Raw genomic sequence first — 21,708 nt, forward strand, 5'->3', positions numbered from 1 at the left:
AGCCCATCCCCCACAGAGCTCATAAAAGAAAAATCAGAGTAAAGGAGGGAGGGAAAACAGAGGCATGGGGAGAGGAAGTGACTGTCCCAACATCACACAGCAGGTCACTGGCAGAGATGAGAACAAAAGCCAAGTCTCCTGACTGCCTCTGACCCACACAGACCAGATATAAAGTCACAGAGGGAAACGACACAACCTAGCAGTAACTGTGCAATGCTACTAGCCCATCTTTACTCAGAGATGGGAGTGCTGCTGGGATTGCTGACAACAATCAATTTGTAACCAAGTGGCAGGTTATCTATAAACAGAGTTTGGGGAGGAATTGTTACAGACATGCTAGCACTTAGGACGCTCAGCGAGTCTGTCATATTTCCCTAGAAAGTGGGAATCAGGCTGTCTTGGAGTTCTAGTACTTCAGTTTCGTGCCCAAGCTTTTCCTCTGTTGTTTGACAGAGTTGAGGGGTCATCTTTGCTCAATCTGCGGGTTTTTTGCAATATGTTCCAGTCTTTAATGCATTTGTTCAAGTGACATCTTGGTCCAGATCCTCAGATGGTGCAAACTGATGTAGCCCCATGGATTTTATGGGGGTTGTGCTAATTGACACTAGCGATAACACACCTGAGTAGTGGTCTGATTGTATGCAGTAGTTGTAGCCATGTTGGTCCCAGAATATTAAATAGACAAGGTTGCTGAGATAGTATGTGAGGCTCAAAAGCTTGTCTCTCTCACCCATGGGAACTGATCCAATAACAGCTATTACCTCACTCACCTTCTCTCTCGTGTGCTCTGATTGTCAGCAGTGAGGAGCACTCGCTGCTCCTAGTCAATGGAAGGATGGGAGGAGTGCTGTGCAAATTTAACAGAGGATTATTGGACATTACTCAGAAGGGAATCAAGGCCATTCTCTCTGACACTCGAATCCTGACTATCGATCTTCTCCTTCCCTCCACAGCCATCACACAACGTGCTGAGGAAGAAAATGTCCAACCGAACCATCGTGACCGAATTCCTTCTCCTGGGATTCTCTAATGTTCGGGAGCTGCAGATTTTGCACTTTGTGATGTTTTTGGTGCTTTACCTGGCAGGCCTTATTGCGAACCTTCTCATAATCACAGCTATATCCCTCAACCACCATCTTCACACCCCCTTGTACTTGTTCCTGATGAATCTGTCCATTCTGGACCTTGGATTCATCTCTGTCACCATCCCCAAATCCATGGCCAATTCCCTCATGAACACCAGGGTGATATCTTATTCTGGGTGTGTCGCCCAAGTCTTTCTCCTCATGTTCCTTGGTTTGGCTGATCTCGGAATCCTGACTGTCATGGCGTATGATCGATATGTCGCTATCTGCCAGCCACTGCATTACAAGAGAGTGATGAACAGGAGAGCTTGTATACAAATGGCAGCCAGTGCCTGGATCAGTGGTATTCTTTACTCTGCCCTGCACACTGGGAACACATTTGCGATATCCTTCTGTGGAGGAAATGTGGTGGATCAGTTCTTCTGTGACATCCCCCAGCTACTCAAGTTGGCCTGTTCAGAGTCAGACCTCAGTGAAAATGGGGTTATTGCCTTTAGTGCTTGCTTAGTCTTAAGCTGCTTTCTTTTAATAATTGTGTCATATGTTCAGATCTTTAAAACAGTGCTGAGAATCCCCTCTGAGCAGGGTCGGCATAAAGCCTTCTCCACCTGCCTGCCTCACCTCACTGTTGTCTCTTTGTTTGTTTTCACTGGCATCATTGCCTACCTGAAACCCAACTCCAGGTCCATATCACGTCTGGATCTCATGGTGGATGTTTTCTATTCCTTGGTACCTCCAATGCTGAATCCGATCATCTACAGCATGAGGAACAAGGAGATCAAAGCTGCCCTGAGGAAACTGATTGGACCAAGGTTATTTAAGACCAAATAAATATCCATCTTTCTCTTTTGATTTTAATTTCCTTCTATGTTTCCTTATAAATATAATCAAATGATGACAGAATTGTCTCCACGAGAACATGGTTTGACATCTCTTTATTAAAAAAGGGGAATTTTCACTGGGAAAAATTAAAACACCACTCAAGTCAATGGATCTAATGTAAATGCATACCAATGTAAATAATATAATTCTCTATCTGTTTGCCTGTCTATCTATCTATCACAGGATTGTGTACTGCCACCCATCACCATCCTATGTTAGCACCTTCTACATAAAATCATTAGCCATATCAAAGTTCTTAGTGAACCTCAGGGAGTGTCTGGCTCTTCTTTTTTGGAGTAAAAATTGGATTGCAGTATCAGTGCAGTAGCTGTTTGTTTTTTATCTCTGTCTCAGTTTTTTTAGTTTATTTTTGGTGGGGTTGATTTCTTTCTTTCTTTGAAGTTTTTTTAAGGGGGAATGACTGGGCAGATGGTAAGTATTCACTTAGACAACATTGTCGATGTTTTGGTACCTATCGGGGGTGCCCAAATATCATCTGTTTGATGGTGTTTTCTGAGCGAGCTGAAAGTTTTCTTTCCACAGTGATAAAGGTGTGCATAAGAAGTGTCTGCATAGTTGAGTTTCTGTTGAAATAATTATATGAATAGGGCTGGGATATCATTGTGCTTTTAATGATGTGTTTTGAATCAAGAGCCTTAGGTAGACATGTTTTCATTATTGTAACCCTAAATAAATAAATAAATGCTGTGTCATTCCTGCTATGGTTGGAAAGGGTTGTTTGTTTGTTTGTTTGTCTATTTATTTGTTTGTTTGTTTTGTTTAAGAGGAAGCTGTGGATTATTTCTTAAAGACAATCAGACAGTATAATGATGCCAAATTTTCATCCCTTTTAAATAACTGGGATTTAGCCACTCAGTTCAAATGGATCAGGATTTGGCCAATGGCCAAAACACATAATGTTCCAAGAATGGGTAATGGTGGCCAGCAGAAAGTCAGTGCAACAGAGATGCATGGGTGAATTCCCCATCTCAGCTAATCCTGTGCTAATGCAGAGTAGCTCCAACAACATCGCTGGTTTGATACTCTCCCAAAGACACAAGAGTAAGTTCAATAATGACATTAATCACTGGTGTATGCAGTGTTGTTGTAGCTATGTTGGTCGCCGGATATTAGCGAGACAAGGTGGGCTAGGTAATATTGTTTATTGGACCAAATTCTGAAGGGGAGAGTGTGACTTTCCCCTCTGGTGTTATCCAGACCAGTGATCTGCTAGGTGACTCCAATCCTTGACTCTGGGAGCCAGCCTTACCCTGGTCTGCTGTGAAAACCCCCACCCCTGGGATGTTCACGCACATTCTCTGGCATGTAGGCTGCTCCTTGGATTGTGCAACCAAATGACACAAGCCAATATCTCCCATCCCAGACTCAACCCTAGGAACTTCTATCTTGCAGTGTCCAGTTATGCCCACTGGATGCTGCAAGCTTATATGAGTTTGTCAAATTAACAAAGAAATTAATATGTACCAGGTTTCTTATCCCAAGGGGAGTCTCTGACACGTTTAAAACCAAATGCACTGCTTCAGAATAAACAAAGAGATTTATTAACTACAAAGATAAATTTTAAGTGATTATAAGTCAAAGCATAACAAGTCAGAGTGGTTACCAAAAGAAAATAAATTATAAGCACATAGTCTAAACTCTCAACCCTATTAGACTGGGCAGCAACTAGATTAGGCAGTTTTTCTCACCCCCACTGGATATTGCAGTCCTTAATCTACAGGTTTGTTCCTTAAACCTGGGCCAATCTCCTCTGCTGGAGTCTTGTCTTCTTCTCAGTGTCGGGGTTGCTTGCAGCTGCGGTGGGGGCAGGAGAAGGGCCCAGTATGTGTTCACTCTGTCTCAGTCCATGTGCTTGTAGAACATAAGTCCAGGCATGTCTATGGGGCATTGCTAAGTCTCTCCAAACAAGGTTGAGCAATTCTCCTAGTGTGGCCTCATGCGGGTGAGTCATTGCATTGTAGCTCCCTTGCTGGACAATGGCAGCTGATGGGTTAATTGACACCCCGCCTGGGCATTGGTTACTCTCCTTGCTGTTGCCTCTGGGGAGATAACATCTGGCTGATTCCCCAACTTACAGGATGTTTTAGTGACAACCATACAACATAATTCTCATAACTTCATAATTATTAATGATATATATATATGGATAGATAAATGACTCTCAACAGACCATGACCTTTCCCCTCATACTTTACAAGGCATGCTTTATATGGGAGATCATGATTATATGAAAATGAGGAATATGGGGGTTACAGTGCGCTCCCCCAAGGTATAGAATGTCACAGAGAGACAAGCTTTCAAATGTATGAAGATCTCTTCTTCAGGTCTGGAGATGATCTCTGAATATGGTCCACTTTCTCTCTCTAATAAATACTGGTATAAGTAATTTGCCTGGTGTCATATCATTATAATATTGCTGTAAGTTGAAAAGTGCCATCACATGCACTGAGCTGGCTTTTTATGCATCATCCATTCTAAATCTAGTCACATCCATGCTTAGAAAGGATTTCACAAGCAGGCCCATTATTAGTATTAGAATACCCATCTTTATGCATGGATATATACAATTCATATATGTGGGACAAAAGCATAGTATGTGATTCGAGAGATAGATCGATAGATCAATCAATTGATAGATAGATAATGCCAATTATTGTGACTCATTTCCTCTTCATGATTGTCCATAAGTATTCATTATTAAACATTATTTACCAATGGATTTCTATGAGTATCTTACTTCACAGATCATTTACAAACAGCTCATCATAAGTACCTGGTGTTTGAGCTGTTTTCACTGGCTACATTTTCACATGCCCTGTTTCTCTTTCCTGAGTGGATAAATTGAATTATCATACCAGGGTCAATTAAAAGTGAAGGTGCCAGTCCTCAACTAGTTTAAATTGCCATTGCTCCATTGACATCAGTTGAGCTTGAGAACTTGCACCAGCTGAGAATCTGCTCTCAGCGCTTATGATTATTAATTTATAGCTCACTTCCTTTGCATATTTTGCACTAAGGCCCTGATCCAGGAAACCCCTTTAGAAAGTGTCAAGTATCAGAGGGGTAGCCATGTTAGTCTGGATCTGTAAAAGCAGCAAAGAGTCCTGTGGCACCTTATAAACTAACAGACGTATTGGAGCATGAGCTTTCGTGGGTGAATGCTCTAATATGTCTGTTAGTCTATAAGGTGCCACAGGACTCTTTGCTGCTTTAGAAAGTGGTTATCTTTAAACACATGAGCAGTTCCACTGACGGTGTACAGTTAATCTCATCCTTTATTGGTTTAGGGTTAGGGCTAGGTCTAAACTGGTGTCAGACCTGTCACTGCCTGAATATTTCTCCTTTCCCTGTTAATCCATCTCCTACAATTGATGCACTTGAATTACTAACCCCTTCTGGGCACTGGTTTATTAACACAGAATAAGGGTTGTCTCAAAGCTAGAATCTCCGGGTTGCCTTTGCCCAGACTCACCTGGCTGTTATGCCCCTCCTGGGTTCCTAACTCCCTCTGATGGGTTCTGTTCTTGCTCTGCAGTGTGGGTCACTCCAGCGAGGCCTCCCCTCTGGCTGCGCTGGAGAGCCTCTTCTACTCTTTATCTCGGGATCAGGGACAATAGCTGGGGGTCTCTGGCTTGAATGGGAGCTCAGCTCTCTGCTCTGCAGCCTGGAAGCCCCCAGAATCCGGACTAAAGACAGGGCTCTGAGGGCTTCCAGATTCCATGCCATGGAGCTTGGAGCCTGGAATCCCACGGTCCATGGCTCTGGGGTAACCTTGCCATGCAGACTGTCCTGGGCCAGGAACCTAAAGGCTTCCAGATTCCCAGGCCAACTGGCTCCTTGGACTCAACACTGAGATGGGAAGCCTGGAGAGCCAGGGGCCCCAAGAGTCTGGAAGCCCTGGCGTACCCAGTCTGGGACAGTTGCATGGCTGCCCAGACCCTGAGCTGCAGTCCCTAAGCTCATTCCTTAGGATCATTCCTGCAGCCATTGCTCAGACAGCACTCCCAATGACTGTGGCCAGAACCGTGAGCAACGGCTGCAGCATCTGGCCCTGGCATCAATTCAGCCCTGAAAAAGCACAGCTTCTCCAAGTTGGAGCGACAGTAGGGGCTGAAAAATGATTTCTGATCCCTGCAATGTGCAGAGAAAGGGCTCTGGGTCCTCAGTGCAGGTCACTGTGTCACAGATGACATGGTTTTGTCAGCAGGACTCTAGCGGCACAACACAAGCCTTGTTAGGCAGAGCTCTGTGACCTGCAGGGGGGTTTGCTGAACAACACCCCCTCCCCCCCTTAGGTGTAGCAGCCATTTCAAAGAAGCTGCTGCCAAAATGCTTGAGTTTGATTCTCCAACAGGCCACCAGCCTTGGTGGACACTGACCTGAGGAACCTCCAGTGAGATCCAGGAGGTGGCAGTGGTGGCTGGTTGTTGTTCAGCTTGGGCTTTAATTTATGGAAGGTTTAACTGGAGCGTGGTCTAAGCACAGGACTTAGAACCAGAACAGAGTTGCAATCAGACTCCTCTCTACCCAGGCCTATAGTCTGTTTAGCCCATTCCTGGCCATGTGTGGTGCCTCTGCTCTTGGCCATATCTGTGACGTAGCTCCATCACGTACATGTGGACATGGCACATTGAGGACCGTCCAACAGCTCCCCTCCAGTGGCCACCTCCAGGATGGATGATGAGCCCTAGACAGTCCATAGAAGGAGAGGAGACGGTGGTGGTCCTCAGGAGAAACTGTTGGAACTTCAGTCTCCAACCCCACCCTATCCCCCACCACACACAAAATGGTCTTTCAAAAGACACGCCTAATCTCAACTAAACAAGCTAAACTCTGACAGGCCAAATCCTCACCTGATGTAAATCAGCCATATCATAATTGAAATCTAAGGGACAGGCCATCATTCAAATAACCAGCCCTAGCTACTCTGAAATCAATGGAACTGTATTAATTTACACCAGCTCAGGGCATGACCCTTCTTTTTTAGTGTTTGCCTCTGGCTACCTCTTAGTGATCAATTTCAAGCAGCCAGGACAGCCTGGGCTGTGGGTTCCTCTGGTGGCTGCATCCCAAGTGCTGCTAATACAATGCAGGGGGAAAAAAACTCTCTTTCCCCAGAAGAAATTATGCGGCAGGAATGAAAGAACAGGCTATTCCAGGCCAGCGGAGCTTCTGGTGCCACTAGGCTCTTTGCTATTGTAGGTCACATGTCTGTGCTATAAATAAATATTTGATTTGGCAAATATCTTGGTACATTCTTTGTGCCTCAGCTCTGCCTTGTTTTTAGCCAAGGGTCCTTCCAGAGACGTTGCCATTGAGTAAGGTCCACGCTGGGTTGCGTTCTCCCTCTGTCAGTTCAGTTAGAGTATATTGTCAGGGTGGTTTGTTCAGAGGTGAGATCATTGCTGGGCTCACAACCCTGGAGACATCATTCAACTATTTAGCCCCAGGGCAGGGACTTCCTGGGCTGTAGCCATGTCAACATGTACAGCTGGGAGGGACTTTCAGTCACTGATCCCATTTAATCCTTCACTCTCAGCCACGCCTGCCCCAGGAGTGGAGCAGAAAGGGCCCATCTGTGGAGTGTATCCCTGTCTGCTTGGAACTGCAGAGAAACCCAGCAACTCAGAAATCCAATGACAGAACATGAGGGTGCCAGATAACGCTGTGATGGATTTATGAGAGAGATAAAGAGATTGTTGTGCATGGAGACATATAGATAGATAGTGCCCAATAATTTCTAGCATTGCAGGATCAAATGCTTTGCAAGTTGGGAAACGCTATCTAAAGACCAACACAGTAAGTTTGCTATTGTCTTTTTTTCTTCATTAGAAAATGCTGCCTTTTTATAAAAGTCCCCCAAATTTCCAAACATTGGGATTTTTGCAACAGAGAACCAATCATTCTCTGCTGAAAACTGAAAAATTCCAACCAAAATTTCCCCATCCCCAAAGAAAAAAAATTAACTTTTAGATAGATAGATAGATAGATAGATAGATAGATAGATAGATAGATAGATAGATAGATAGATAGATAGATACTTTCCATGAAAATTTGTTTAACTAAAAACACAAATTTTCTTTTAAAATTTTAAGCAGAACATTACTGACCAGGGTGGGAAGCACTAATATCGTCCAATGATACCATAATTTCAAACACTGTCATTCTCTTACATCCATTTTTATTTCTGTTTCAAAGACATAGCTGAAGGATGGCAGAACTGAGTGAAAAACAGAGCTGACAGCCCAGGGAATAGACATGCTAGAACCTTGGAATTCAGAGTCTGGATTGAATCAAGCAGTGGCAGCCTGTCTATCTGGACCTTTCCCAAGGACATTAAGGGCATATCTACACCACAGCTGGGGGCATGCTTCCAAACTCAGGTAGGCAGACTTCAGTAGCTCATAGCAGAGTAGATGGGGCCAGCACAGGGAGCAGCTCAGTCTAGCCACCTCAATACAAACCTGCCTGAACAGCGTGGGTTCGTAGTCAGATGGAGCCTGAGCTGGTGCCCAGGCTACCTCTGGCTACATGGGTCTGTTTTGTGTAGTAATTTGAGCAGAGCTAGCCCATGTCCATCTACTGGAGCTGGGAAGGTGTTCCCCTCTGCTCTGTAGGTGAACTCCCAGGAGGTCAATGGGACAGGAACCCAGACCTCCTGGTCTATCACCATATCTCGTGTGCAACACTGCTGCCAGCTGAGCACAAATCTGTACATGGGTTCACAGTGCAGATACATTATAAGACACAGCCCATCCCCCACAGAGCTCATAAAAGAAAAATCAGAGAAAAGGAGGGAGGGAAAACAGAGGCATGGGGAGAGGAAGTGACTGTCCCAACATCACACAGCAGGTCACTGGCAGAGACGAGAACAAAAGCCAAGTCTCCTGACTGCCTCTGACCCACACAGACCAGATATAAAGTCACAGAGGGAAACGACACAACCTAGCAGTAACTGTGCAATGCTACTAGCCCATCTTCACTCAGAGATGGGAGTGCTGCTGGGATTGCTGACAACAATCAATTTGTAACCAAGTGGCAGGTCATCTATAAACAGAGTTTGGGGAGGAATTGTTACAGACAAGCTAGCACTTAGGATGCTCAGTGAGTGTGTCATATTTCCCTAGAAAGTGGGAATCAGGCTGTCTTGGAGTTCTAGTACTTTAGTTTCGTGCCCAAGTTTTTGATCTGTTGTTTGACAGAGTTGAGGGGTCATCTTTGCTCAATCTGCGGGTTTTTTGCAATATGTTCCAGTCTTTAATGCATTTGTTCAAGTGACATCTTGGGCCAGATCCCCAGATGGTGCAAACTGATGTAGCCCCATGGATTTTATGGGGGTTGTGCTAATTGACACTAGGGATAACACACCTGAGTAGTGGTCTGATTGTATGCAGTAGTTGTAGCCATGTTGGTCCCAGAATATTAAATAGACAAGGTTGCTGAGATAGTATGTGAGGCTCAAAAGCTTTTCTCTCTCACCCATGGGAACAGATCTAATAACAGCTATTACCTCACTCACCTTCTCTCTCCTGTGCTCTGATTGTCAGCAGTGAGGAGCACTCACTCGCTGCTCCTAGTCAATGGAAGGATGGGAGGAATGCTGTGCACATTTAACAGTAGATCATGGGACATTACTCAGAAGGGAATCAAGGCCATTCTCTCTGACACTCGAATCCTCACTATGGACCTTCTTCTTTCCCCCACAGCCATCACACAACAAGCTGAGGAAGAAAATGTCCAACCGAACCACCGTGACAGAGTTCCTTCTCCTCGGTTTCTCTGACATTCGGGAGCTGCAGATTTTGCACTTTGTGGTGTTTCTAATGATTTATCTGGCAGGCCTGCTGGGGAATCTCCTCATCATCACAGCCGTAGCTCTCAACCACTATCTTCACACCCCCATGTACTTCTTCCTGATGAATCTCTCCATCCTAGACCTTGGTTCCATCTCTGTCACCATCCCCAAATCCATGGTCAATTCCCTCATGAACACGAGGGTGATTTCTTATCCTGGATGTGTTGCCCAAATCTTTCTCTTCATGTTCCTTGGTTCAGCTGATTTCGGCATCCTGACTGTCATGGCGTATGACCGATATGTCGCCATCTGCCAAGCTCTGCACTATGAGAGAGTGATGAACAGGAGAGCTTGTGTCCAAATGGCAGCCAGTGTCTGGATCAGTGGTATTCTTTACTCTGCCCTGCACACTGGGAACACACTTGCAATATCCTTCTGTGGAGGAAATGTGGTGGATCAGTTCTTCTGCGACATCCCCCAGCTGCTCAAGCTTGCCTGCTCTGACTCAGACCTCAGGGAAACTGGGGTTATTGTCTTTAGTGCATGCTTAGCTTTAATCTGTTTTGTTTTAATAATTGTGTCATATGTTCAGATCTTCAAAACTGTGCTGAGAATCCCCTCTGAGCAGGGTCGGCAAAAAGCCTTCTCCACCTGCCTTCCTCACCTCACTGTTGTCTCTTTGTTTGTTTTCACTGGCATCATTGCCTACCTGAAACCCAACTCGGGGTCCATATCACGTCTGGATCTCATGGTGGATGTTTTCTATTCCTTGGTACCTCCAATGCTGAATCCGATCATCTACAGCATGAGGAACAAGGAGATCAAAGCTGCCCTGAGGAAACTGATTGGACCGAGGTTAATTACGACCAATAAACAGTCCATCTTTCTCTTTTGATTTTAATTTCCTTCTATGTTTCCTTATAAAAATAATCAAATGATGACATAATTGACTCCACGAGAACATGGTTTGCCATCTCTTTATTAAAAAAGGGGAATTTTCACTGGGAAAAATTAAAACACCACTCAAGTCAATGGACCCCTAATGTAAATGCATACCAATGTAAATAATATAATTCTCTATCTGTTTGCCTGTCTATCTATCTATCACAGGATTGTGTACTGCCACCCATCACCATCCTATGTTAGCACCTTCTACATAAAATCATTAGCCATATCAAAGTTCTTAGTGAACCTCAGGGAGTGTCTGGCTCTTCTTTTTTGGAGTAAAAATTGGATTGCAGTATCAGTGCAGTAGCTGTTTGTTTTTTATCTCTGTCTCAGTTTTTTTAGTTTATTTTTGGTGGGGTTGATTTCTTTCTTTCTTTGAAGTTTTTTTAAGGGGGAATGACTGGGCAGATGGTAAGTATTCACTTAGACAACATTGTCGATGTTTTGGTACCTATCGGGGGTGCCCAAATATCATCTGTTTGATGGTGTTTTCTGAGCGAGCTGAAAGTTTTCTTTCCACAGTGATAAAGGTGTGCATAAGAAGTGTCTGCATAGTTGAGTTTCTGTTGAAATAATTATATGAATAGGGCTGGGATATCATTGTGCTTTTAATGATGTGTTTTGAATCAAGAGCCTTAGGTAGACATGTTTTCATTATTGTAACCCTAAATAAATAAATAAATGCTGTGTCATTCCTGCTATGGTTGGAAAGGGTTGTTTGTTTGTTTGTTTGTCTATTTATTTGTTTGTTTGTTTTGTTTAAGAGGAAGCTGTGGATTATTTCTTAAAGACAATCAGACAGTATAATGATGCCAAATTTTCATCCCTTTTAAATAACTGGGATTTAGCCACTCACTTCAAATGGATCAGGATTTGGCCAATGGCCAAAACACATAATGTTCCAAGAATGGGTAATGGTGGCCAGCAGAAAGTCAGTGCAACAGAGATGCATGGGTGAATTCCCCATCTCAGCTAATCCTGTGCTAATGCAGAGTAGCTCCAACAACATCGCTGGTTTGATACTCTCCCAAAGACACAAGAGTAAGTTCAATAATGACATTAATCACTGGTGTATGCAGTGTTGTTGTAGCTATGTTGGTCGCCGGATATTAGCGAGACAAGGTGGGCTAGGTAATATTGTTTATTGGACCAAATTCTGAAGGGGAGAGTGTGACTTTCCCCTCTGGTGTTATCCAGACCAGTGATCTGCTAGGTGACTCCAATCCTTGACTCTGGGAGCCAGCCTTACCCTGGTCTGCTGTGAAAACCCCCACCCCTGGGATGTTCACGCACATTCTCTGGCATGTAGGCTGCTCCTTGGATTGTGCAACCAAATGACACAAGCCAATATCTCCCATCCCAGACTCAACCCTAGGAACTTCTATCTTGCAGTGTCCAGTTATGCCCACTGGATGCTGCAAGCTTATATGAGTTTGTCAAATTAACAAAGAAATTAATATGTACCAGGTTTCTTATCCCAAGGGGAGTCTCTGACACGTTTAAAACCAAATGCACTGCTTCAGAATAAACAAAGAGATTTATTAACTACAAAGATAAATTTTAAGTGATTATAAGTCAAAGCATAACAAGTCAGAGTGGTTACCAAAAGAAAATAAATTATAAGCACATAGTCTAAACTCTCAACCCTATTAGACTGGGCAGCAACTAGATTAGGCAGTTTTTCTCACCCCCACTGGATATTGCAGTCCTTAATCTACAGGTTTGTTCCTTAAACCTGGGCCAATCTCCTCTGCTGGAGTCTTGTCTTCTTCTCAGTGTCGGGGTTGCTTGCAGCTGCGGTGGGGGCAGGAGAAGGGCCCAGTATGTGTTCACTCTGTCTCAGTCCATGTGCTTGTAGAACATAAGTCCAGGCATGTCTATGGGGCATTGCTAAGTCTCTCCAAACAAGGTTGAGCAATTCTCCTAGTGTGGCCTCATGCGGGTGAGTCATTGCATTGTAGCTCCCTTGCTGGACAATGGCAGCTGATGGGTTAATTGACACCCCGCCTGGGCATTGGTTACTCTCCTTGCTGTTGCCTCTGGGGAGATAACATCTGGCTGATTCCCCAACTTACAGGATGTTTTAGTGACAACCATACAACATAATTCTCATAACTTCATAATTATTAATGATATATATATATGGATAGATAAATGACTCTCAACAGACCATGACCTTTCCCCTCATACTTTACAAGGCATGCTTTATATGGGAGATCATGATTATATGAAAATGAGGAATATGGGGGTTACAGTGCGCTCCCCCAAGGTATAGAATGTCACAGAGAGACAAGCTTTCAAATGTATGAAGATCTCTTCTTCAGGTCTGGAGATGATCTCTGAATATGGTCCACTTTCTCTCTCTAATAAATACTGGTATAAGTAATTTGCCTGGTGTCATATCATTATAATATTGCTGTAAGTTGAAAAGTGCCATCACATGCACTGAGCTGGCTTTTTATGCATCATCCATTCTAAATCTAGTCACATCCATGCTTAGAAAGGATTTCACAAGCAGGCCCATTATTAGTATTAGAATACCCATCTTTATGCATGGATATATACAATTCATATATGTGGGACAAAAGCATAGTATGTGATTCGAGAGATAGATCGATAGATCAATCAATTGATAGATAGATAATGCCAATTATTGTGACTCATTTCCTCTTCATGATTGTCCATAAGTATTCATTATTAAACATTATTTACCAATGGATTTCTATGAGTATCTTACTTCACAGATCATTTACAAACAGCTCATCATAAGTACCTGGTGTTTGAGCTGTTTTCACTGGCTACATTTTCACATGCCCTGTTTCTCTTTCCTGAGTGGATAAATTGAATTATCATACCAGGGTCAATTAAAAGTGAAGGTGCCAGTCCTCAACTAGTTTAAATTGCCATTGCTCCATTGACATCAGTTGAGCTTGAGAACTTGCACCAGCTGAGAATCTGCTCTCAGCGCTTATGATTATTAATTTATAGCTCACTTCCTTTGCATATTTTGCACTAAGGCCTTGATCCAGCAAACCCCTTTAGAAAGTTGTTATCTTTAAACACATGAGCAGTTCCTCTGACAATTTACAGTTAAAAACTCATCTTTTATTGGATTAGGGTTAGGGCTAGGTCGAAACTGGTGTAACCGCCTGAATATTTCTCCTTCCTCTGTTAATCCATCTCCTACATTTGATGTATTTGAATTACTAACCCCTTGTGGGGACTGGTTTATTAACACAGAATAAGGGTTGTCTCAAAGCTATAATCTCTGGGTTGCCTTTGCCCAGACTCACCAGGCTGTTATGCCCCTACTAACTCCCTCTGATGGGTTCTGTTCTTGCTCTGCAGTGCAAGTTGCTCCAGCGAGGCCTCCAATCTGGCTGCTCTGGAGAGCCTCTTCCCAAGTCCTACGTGACCCTTGTTCCCTTCTATGCATGTCCTGCAGGAGGCTCCCTACTCCCTGACTTTCTTCTACTCTTTATCTCTGGATCAGAGATTACAGCTGGGGGCCCTGTCTTGAATGGGAGCTTCAGCTCTCCGCTCTGCAGCCTGGAAGCCCCAAGAACCCTGGCTAAAGACAGGGCACTGAGGGCTTCCAGATTCCATGCCATGGAGCTGGGAGCCTGGAATCCCATGGTCCATGGCTCTGGGGTAACCTTGCCATGCAGACTGTGCTGGGCCAGGAACATAAGGGCTTCCAGATTCCCAGGCCAACTGGCTCCTTGGAACCAACACTGAGACTGGAAGCCTGGGGAGCCAGGGATCCGAAGAGACTGGAAGCCCTGGGGTACCCAGTCTGGGACAGTTGCATGGCTGGCCAGACCCTGATCAGCAATCCCTAAACTCATTACCTAAGACCATTCCTGCAGCCACTGCTCATGCAGCACTGCCAATGACTGCTGCCAGAACCCTGATGAATGGCTGCAGGATCTGGCCCTGGCATCCCAAATTCAGTCCCAATCAAGCACAGCATGGAGCAACAGTAGGGGTTGAAAAATGATTTCAGATCCCTGCAATGTGCAGAGAAAGGGCTCTGGGTTCTCAGTGCAGGACACTGTGTCTCAGATCACATGGTCTTTGTCAGCAGGACTCTAGGGGCACAGCACAAGCCTTGTTAGGCAGAGCTCTGTGCCCTGCAGGGGGGGTTGCTGAACAACACCCCCTCCCCCCATTAGGTGTAGCAGCCATTTCAAAGAAGCTGCTGCCAAAATGCTTGAGTTTGATTCTCCAACAGGCCACCAGCCTTGGTGGACACTGACCTGAGGAACCTCGAGTGAGATCCTCAGTTTCCTGCCCCAGGCCAGGAGGCGGCAGTGGTGGCTGGTTATTGTTCAGCTTGGGCCTTAATTTATGGAAGGTTTAACTGGAGCGTGGTCTAAGCACAGGACTTAGAACCAGAACAGAGTTGCAATCAGTCTATTCTCAACCCAGGCCTATAGTCTGTTTAGCCCATTCCTGGCCATGTATGGTGCCTCTGCTGTTGACCATCTCTGTGACGTAGCTCCATCACCTACATGAAGACATGGCACATTGAGGACCGTCCAACAGCTCCCATCCAGTGTCCACATCCAGGATGGATGATGAGCCCTAGACAGTCCATAGAAGGAGAGGAGACGGTGGTGGTCCTCAGGAGAAACTGTTGGAACTTCAGCCTCAACCCCGCCCAATCCCCCTCCACACAAAAAATGTTCTTTCAAAAGACACGCCTAATACCAACTAAACAAACCAAACTCTGACAGGCCAAATCCTCAGCTGATGTAAATCGGCCATAGCATAATTGAAATCAAGGGCCAGGCCATGATTCGACATAATTAGCCCTAGCTACTCTGAAATCAATGGAATTGTATTAATTTACAGAAGCTCAGGACATGACCCTTCTTTTTTAGTGTTTGCCTCTGGCTACCTCTTAGTGATCAATTTCAAGCAGCCAGGGCAGCCTGGGCTGTGGGTTCCTCTGGTGGCTGCATCCCAAGAGCGGTTAATGTAATGTGTGTGTGTGGGGGGAAACTCTGTTTCCCCAGAAGAAATTATGTGGCAGGAATGAAAGAACAGACTATTCCAGGCCAGCGGAGCTTCTGGTGCCACTGGGCTCTTAGCTATTGTAGGTCACATGTCTGTGCTATAAATAAATATTTGATTTGGCAAATATCTTGGGACATTCTTTGGGCCTCAGCCCTGCCTTGTTTTTAGCCAAGGGTCCTTCCAGAGATCTTGCCATTGAGTAAGATCCAGGCTGGGTTGCGTTCTCCCTCTGTCGGGTCAGTTAGAGTATATTGTCAGGGTGGTTTGTTCAGAAGTGAGATCATTGCTGGGCTCACAACCCTGGAGACATCATTCAACTATTTAGCCCCAGGGCAGGGACTTCCTGGGCTGTAGCCATGTCAACATGTACAGCTGGGAGGGACTTTCAGTCCCTGATCCCATTTGATCCTTCATCTCTCAGCCAAGCCTGCCCCAGGAGTGGAGCAGAAATGGCCCATCTGTGGAGTATATCCCTGTCTGCTTGGAACTGAAGAGAAACCCAACAACTCAGAAGTCCAGTGACAGAACATGAGGGTGCCAGATAATGCTGTGATGGATTTATGAGAGAGATAAAGAGATTGTTGTGCATGGAGATATATAGATAGATAGTGCCCAATAATTTCTAGCACTGCAGGATCAAATGCTTTGCAAGTTGGGAAACGCTATCTAAAGACCAACACAGTAAGTTTGCTATTGTCTTTTTTTCTTTATTAGAAAATGCTGCCTTTTTATAGAAATCCCCAAAATTTCCAAACATTGGGATTTTTGCAACAGAGAACCAATCATTCTCTGCTGAAAACTGAAAAATTCCAACCAAAATCTCCCAATCCCCAAAGAAAAAATCAACTTTTAGATAGATAGATAGATAGATAGATAGATAGATAGATAGATAGATAGATAGATAGATACTTTCTATGAAAATTTGTTTAACTGAAAACACAAATTTTCTTTTAAAATTTTAAGCAGAACTTTATTGACCAGGGTGGGAAGCACTAATATCGTCCAATGATACCATAATTTCAAACACTGTCATTCTCTTATATCCATTTTTATTTCTGTTTCAAAGACATAGCTGAAGGATGGCAGAATTGAGTGAACAGCGGAGCTGACAGCCCAGGGAATAGACATGCTAGAACCTTGGAATTCAGAGTCTGGATTGAATCAAGCAGTGGCAGCCTGTCTATCTGGACCTTTCCCAAGGACATTAAGGGCATATCTACACCACAGCTGGGGGCATGCTTCCAAACTCAGGTAGGCAGACTTCAGTAGCTCATAGCAGAGTAGATGGGGCCAGCACAGGGAGCGGCTCAGTCTAGCCACCTCAATTCAAACCTGCCTGAACAGCGTGGGTTCGTAGTCAGATGGAGCCTGAGCTGGTGCCCAGGCTACCTCTGGCTACATGGGTCTGTTTTGTGTAGTAACTTGAGCAGAACTAGCCCATGTCCATCTACTGGAGCTGGGAAGGTGTTCCCCTCTGCTCTGTAGGTGAACTCCCAGGAGGTCAATGGGACAGGAACCCAGACCTCCTGGTCTATCACCATATCTCGTGTGCAACACTGCTGCCAGCTGAGCACAAAGTCTGTACATGGGTTCACAGTGCAGATACATTATAAGACACAGCCCATCCCCCACAGAGCTCATAAAAGAAAAATCAGAGTAAAGGAGGGAGGGAAAACAGAGGCATGGGGAGAGGAAGTGACTGTCCCAACATCACACAGCAGGTCACTGGCAGAGATGAGAACAAAAGCCAAGTCTCCTGACTGCCTCTGACCCACACAGACCAGATATAAAGTCACAGAGGGAAACGACACAACCTAGCAGTAACTGTGCAATGCTACTAGCCCATCTTTACTCAGAGATGGGAGTGCTGCTGGGATTGCTGACAACAATCAATTTGTAACCAAGTGGCAGGTTATCTATAAACAGAGTTTGGGGAGGAATTGTTACAGACATGCTAGCACTTAGGACGCTCAGCGAGTCTGTCATATTTCCCTAGAAAGTGGGAATCAGGCTGTCTTGGAGTTCTAGTACTTCAGTTTCGTGCCCAAGCTTTTCCTCTGTTGTTTGACAGAGTTGAGGGGTCATCTTTGCTCAATCTGCGGGTTTTTTGCAATATGTTCCAGTCTTTAATGCATTTGTTCAAGTGACATCTTGGTCCAGATCCTCAGATGGTGCAAACTGATGTAGCCCCATGGATTTTATGGGGGTTGTGCTAATTGACACTAGGGATAACACACCTGAGTAGTGGTCTGATTGTATGCAGTAGTTGTAGCCATGTTGGTCCCAGAATATTAAATAGACAAGGTTGCTGAGATAGTATGTGAGGCTCAAAAGCTTGTCTCTCTCACCCATGGGAACTGATCCAATAACAGCTATTACCTCACTCACCTTCTCTCTCGTGTGCTCTGATTGTCAGCAGTGAGGAGCACTCGCTGCTCCTAGTCAATGGAAGGATGGGAGGAGTGCTGTGCAAATTTAACAGAGGATTATTGGACATTACTCAGAAGGGAATCAAGGCCATTCTCTCTGACACTCGAATCCTGACTATCGATCTTCTCCTTCCCTCCACAGCCATCACACAACGTGCTGAGGAAGAAAATGTCCAACCGAACCATCGTGACCGAATTCCTTCTCCTGGGATTCTCTAATGTTCGGGAGCTGCAGATTTTGCACTTTGTGATGTTTTTGGTGCTTTACCTGGCAGGCCTTATTGCGAACCTTCTCATAATCACAGCTATATCCCTCAACCACCATCTTCACACCCCCTTGTACTTGTTCCTGATGAATCTGTCCATTCTGGACCTTGGATTCATCTCTGTCACCATCCCCAAATCCATGGCCAATTCCCTCATGAACACCAGGGTGATATCTTATTCTGGGTGTGTCGCCCAAGTCTTTCTCCTCATGTTCCTTGGTTTGGCTGATCTCGGAATCCTGACTGTCATGGCGTATGATCGATATGTCGCTATCTGCCAGCCACTGCATTACAAGAGAGTGATGAACAGGAGAGCTTGTATACAAATGGCAGCCAGTGCCTGGATCAGTGGTATTCTTTACTCTGCCCTGCACACTGGGAACACATTTGCGATATCCTTCTGTGGAGGAAATGTGGTGGATCAGTTCTTCTGTGACATCCCCCAGCTACTCAAGTTGGCCTGTTCAGAGTCAGACCTCAGTGAAAATGGGGTTATTGCCTTTAGTGCTTGCTTAGTCTTAAGCTGCTTTCTTTTAATAATTGTGTCATATGTTCAGATCTTTAAAACAGTGCTGAGAATCCCCTCTGAGCAGGGTCGGCATAAAGCCTTCTCCACCTGCCTGCCTCACCTCACTGTTGTCTCTTTGTTTGTTTTCACTGGCATCATTGCCTACCTGAAACCCAACTCCAGGTCCATATCACGTCTGGATCTCATGGTGGATGTTTTCTATTCCTTGGTACCTCCAATGCTGAATCCGATCATCTACAGCATGAGGAACAAGGAGATCAAAGCTGCCCTGAGGAAACTGATTGGACCAAGGTTATTTAAGACCAAATAAATATCCATCTTTCTCTTTTGATTTTAATTTCCTTCTATGTTTCCTTATAAATATAATCAAATGATGACAGAATTGTCTCCACGAGAACATGGTTTGACATCTCTTTATTAAAAAAGGGGAATTTTCACTGGGAAAAATTAAAACACCACTCAAGTCAATGGATCTAATGTAAATGCATACCAATGTAAATAATATAATTCTCTATCTGTTTGCCTGTCTATCTATCTATCACAGGATTGTGTACTGCCACCCATCACCATCCTATGTTAGCACCTTCTACATAAAATCATTAGCCATATCAAAGTTCTTAGTGAACCTCAGGGAGTGTCTGGCTCTTCTTTTTTGGAGTAAAAATTGGATTGCAGTATCAGTGCAGTAGCTGTTTGTTTTTTATCTCTGTCTCAGTTTTTTTAGTTTATTTTTGGTGGGGTTGATTTCTTTCTTTCTTTGAAGTTTTTTTAAGGGGGAATGACTGGGCAGATGGTAAGTATTCACTTAGACAACATTGTCGATGTTTTGGTACCTATCGGGGGTGCCCAAATATCATCTGTTTGATGGTGTTTTCTGAGCGAGCTGAAAGTTTTCTTTCCACAATGATAAAGGTGTGCATAAGAAGTGTCTGCATAGTTGAGTTTCTGTTGAAATAATTATATGAATAGGGCTGGGATATCATTGTGCTTTTAATGATGTGTTTTGAATCAAGAGCCTTAGGTAGACATGTTTTCATTATTGTAACCCTAAATAAATAAATAAATGCTGTGTCATTCCTGCTATGGTTGGAAAGGGTTGTTTGTTTGTTTGTCTATTTATTTGTTTGTTTGTTTTGTTTAAGAGGAAGCTGTGGATTATTTCTTAAAGACAATCAGACAGTATAATGATGCCAAATTTTCATCCCTTTTAAATAACTGGGATTTAGCCACTCAGTTCAAATGGATCAGGATTTGGCCAATGGCCAAAACACATAATGTTCCAAGAATGGGTAATGGTGGCCAGCAGAAAGTCAGTGCAACAGAGATGCATGGGTGAATTCCCCATCTCAGCTAATCCTGTGCTAATGCAGAGTAGCTCCAACAACATCGCTGGTTTGATACTCTCCCAAAGACACAAGAGTAAGTTCAATAATGACATTAAACACTCGTGTATGCAGTGTTGTTGTAGCTATGTTGGTCGCCGGATATTAGCGAGACAAGGTGGGCTAGGTAATATTGTTTATTGGACCAAATTCTGAAGGGGAGAGTGTGACTTTCCCCTCTGGTGTTATCCAGACCAGTGATCTGCTAGGTGACTCCAATCCTTGACTCTGGGAGCCAGCCTTACCCTGGTCTGCTGTGAAAACCCCCACCCCTGGGATGTTCACGCACATTCTCTGGCATGTAGGCTGCTCCTTGGATTGTGCAACCAAATGACACAAGCCAATATCTCCCATCCCAGACTCAACCCTAGGAACTTCTATCTTGCAGTGTCCAGTTATGCCCACTGGATGCTGCAAGCTTATATGAGTTTGTCAAATTAACAAAGAAATTAATATGTACCAGGTTTCTTATCCCAAGGGGAGTCTCTGACACGTTTAAAACCAAATGCACTGCTTCAGAATAAACAAAGAGATTTATTAACTACAAAGATAAATTTTAAGTGATTATAAGTCAAAGCATAACAAGTCAGAGTGGTTACCAAAAGAAAATAAATTATAAGCACATAGTCTAAACTCTCAACCCTATTAGACTGGGCAGCAACTAGATTAGGCAGTTTTTCTCACCCCCACTGGATATTGCAGTCCTTAATCTACAGGTTTGTTCCTTAAACCTGGGCCAATCTCCTCTGCTGGAGTCTTGTCTTCTTCTCAGTGTCGGGGTTGCTTGCAGCTGCGGTGGGGGCAGGAGAAGGGCCCAGTATGTGTTCACTCTGTCTCAGTCCATGTGCTTGTAGAACATAAGTCCAGGCATGTCTATGGGGCATTGCTAAGTCTCTCCAAACAAGGTTGAGCAATTCTCCTAGTGTGGCCTCATGCGGGTGAGTCATTGCATTGTAGCTCCCTTGCTGGACAATGGCAGCTGATGGGTTAATTGACACCCCGCCTGGGCATTGGTTACTCTCCTTGCTGTTGCCTCTGGGGAGATAACATCTGGCTGATTCCCCAACTTACAGCATGTTTTAGTGACAACCATACAACATAATTCTCATAACTTCATAATTATTAATGATATATATATATGGATAGATAAATGACTCTCAACAGACCATGACCTTTCCCCTCATACTTTACAAGGCATGCTTTATATGGGAGATCATGATTATATGAAAATGAGGAATATGGGGATTACAGTGCGCTCCCCCAAGGTATAGAATGTCACAGAGAGACAAGCTTTCAAATGTATGAAGATCTCTTCTTCAGGTCTGGAGATGATCTCTGAATATGGTCCA

The 21,708-nt window shown here is 44.2% G+C and overlaps 3 protein-coding genes across 3 annotated transcripts; all 3 read left to right on the forward strand.

Annotated features, from left to right (window-relative positions):
* The first annotated feature begins 980 nt into the window (after window positions 1-980).
* On the forward strand, window positions 981-1,916 carry LOC135975184 (olfactory receptor 14A16-like). Its single transcript, XM_065565245.1, has one exon. The coding sequence runs from the start codon at window positions 981-983 to the stop codon at window positions 1,914-1,916; it is 936 nt and encodes a 311-aa protein (XP_065421317.1).
* Window positions 1,917-9,721: 7,805 nt separating this feature from the next.
* Window positions 9,722-10,678, forward strand: LOC101951953 (olfactory receptor 14A16-like). Its single transcript, XM_005313542.2, has one exon. It carries the CDS (start codon window positions 9,722-9,724, stop codon window positions 10,676-10,678), a length of 957 nt encoding a protein of 318 aa, XP_005313599.1.
* Window positions 10,679-18,351: 7,673 nt separating this feature from the next.
* On the forward strand, window positions 18,352-19,287 carry LOC101951679 (olfactory receptor 14A16-like). The gene has a single exon (XM_005313541.1). It carries the CDS (start codon window positions 18,352-18,354, stop codon window positions 19,285-19,287), a length of 936 nt encoding a protein of 311 aa, XP_005313598.1.
* Window positions 19,288-21,708: the final 2,421 nt, after the last annotated feature.

Source organism: Chrysemys picta, chromosome 13 (genome assembly GCF_011386835.1).
Source record: "Chrysemys picta bellii isolate R12L10 chromosome 13, ASM1138683v2, whole genome shotgun sequence".
Classification (NCBI taxonomy): Eukaryota; Metazoa; Chordata; order Testudines; family Emydidae; genus Chrysemys; species Chrysemys picta.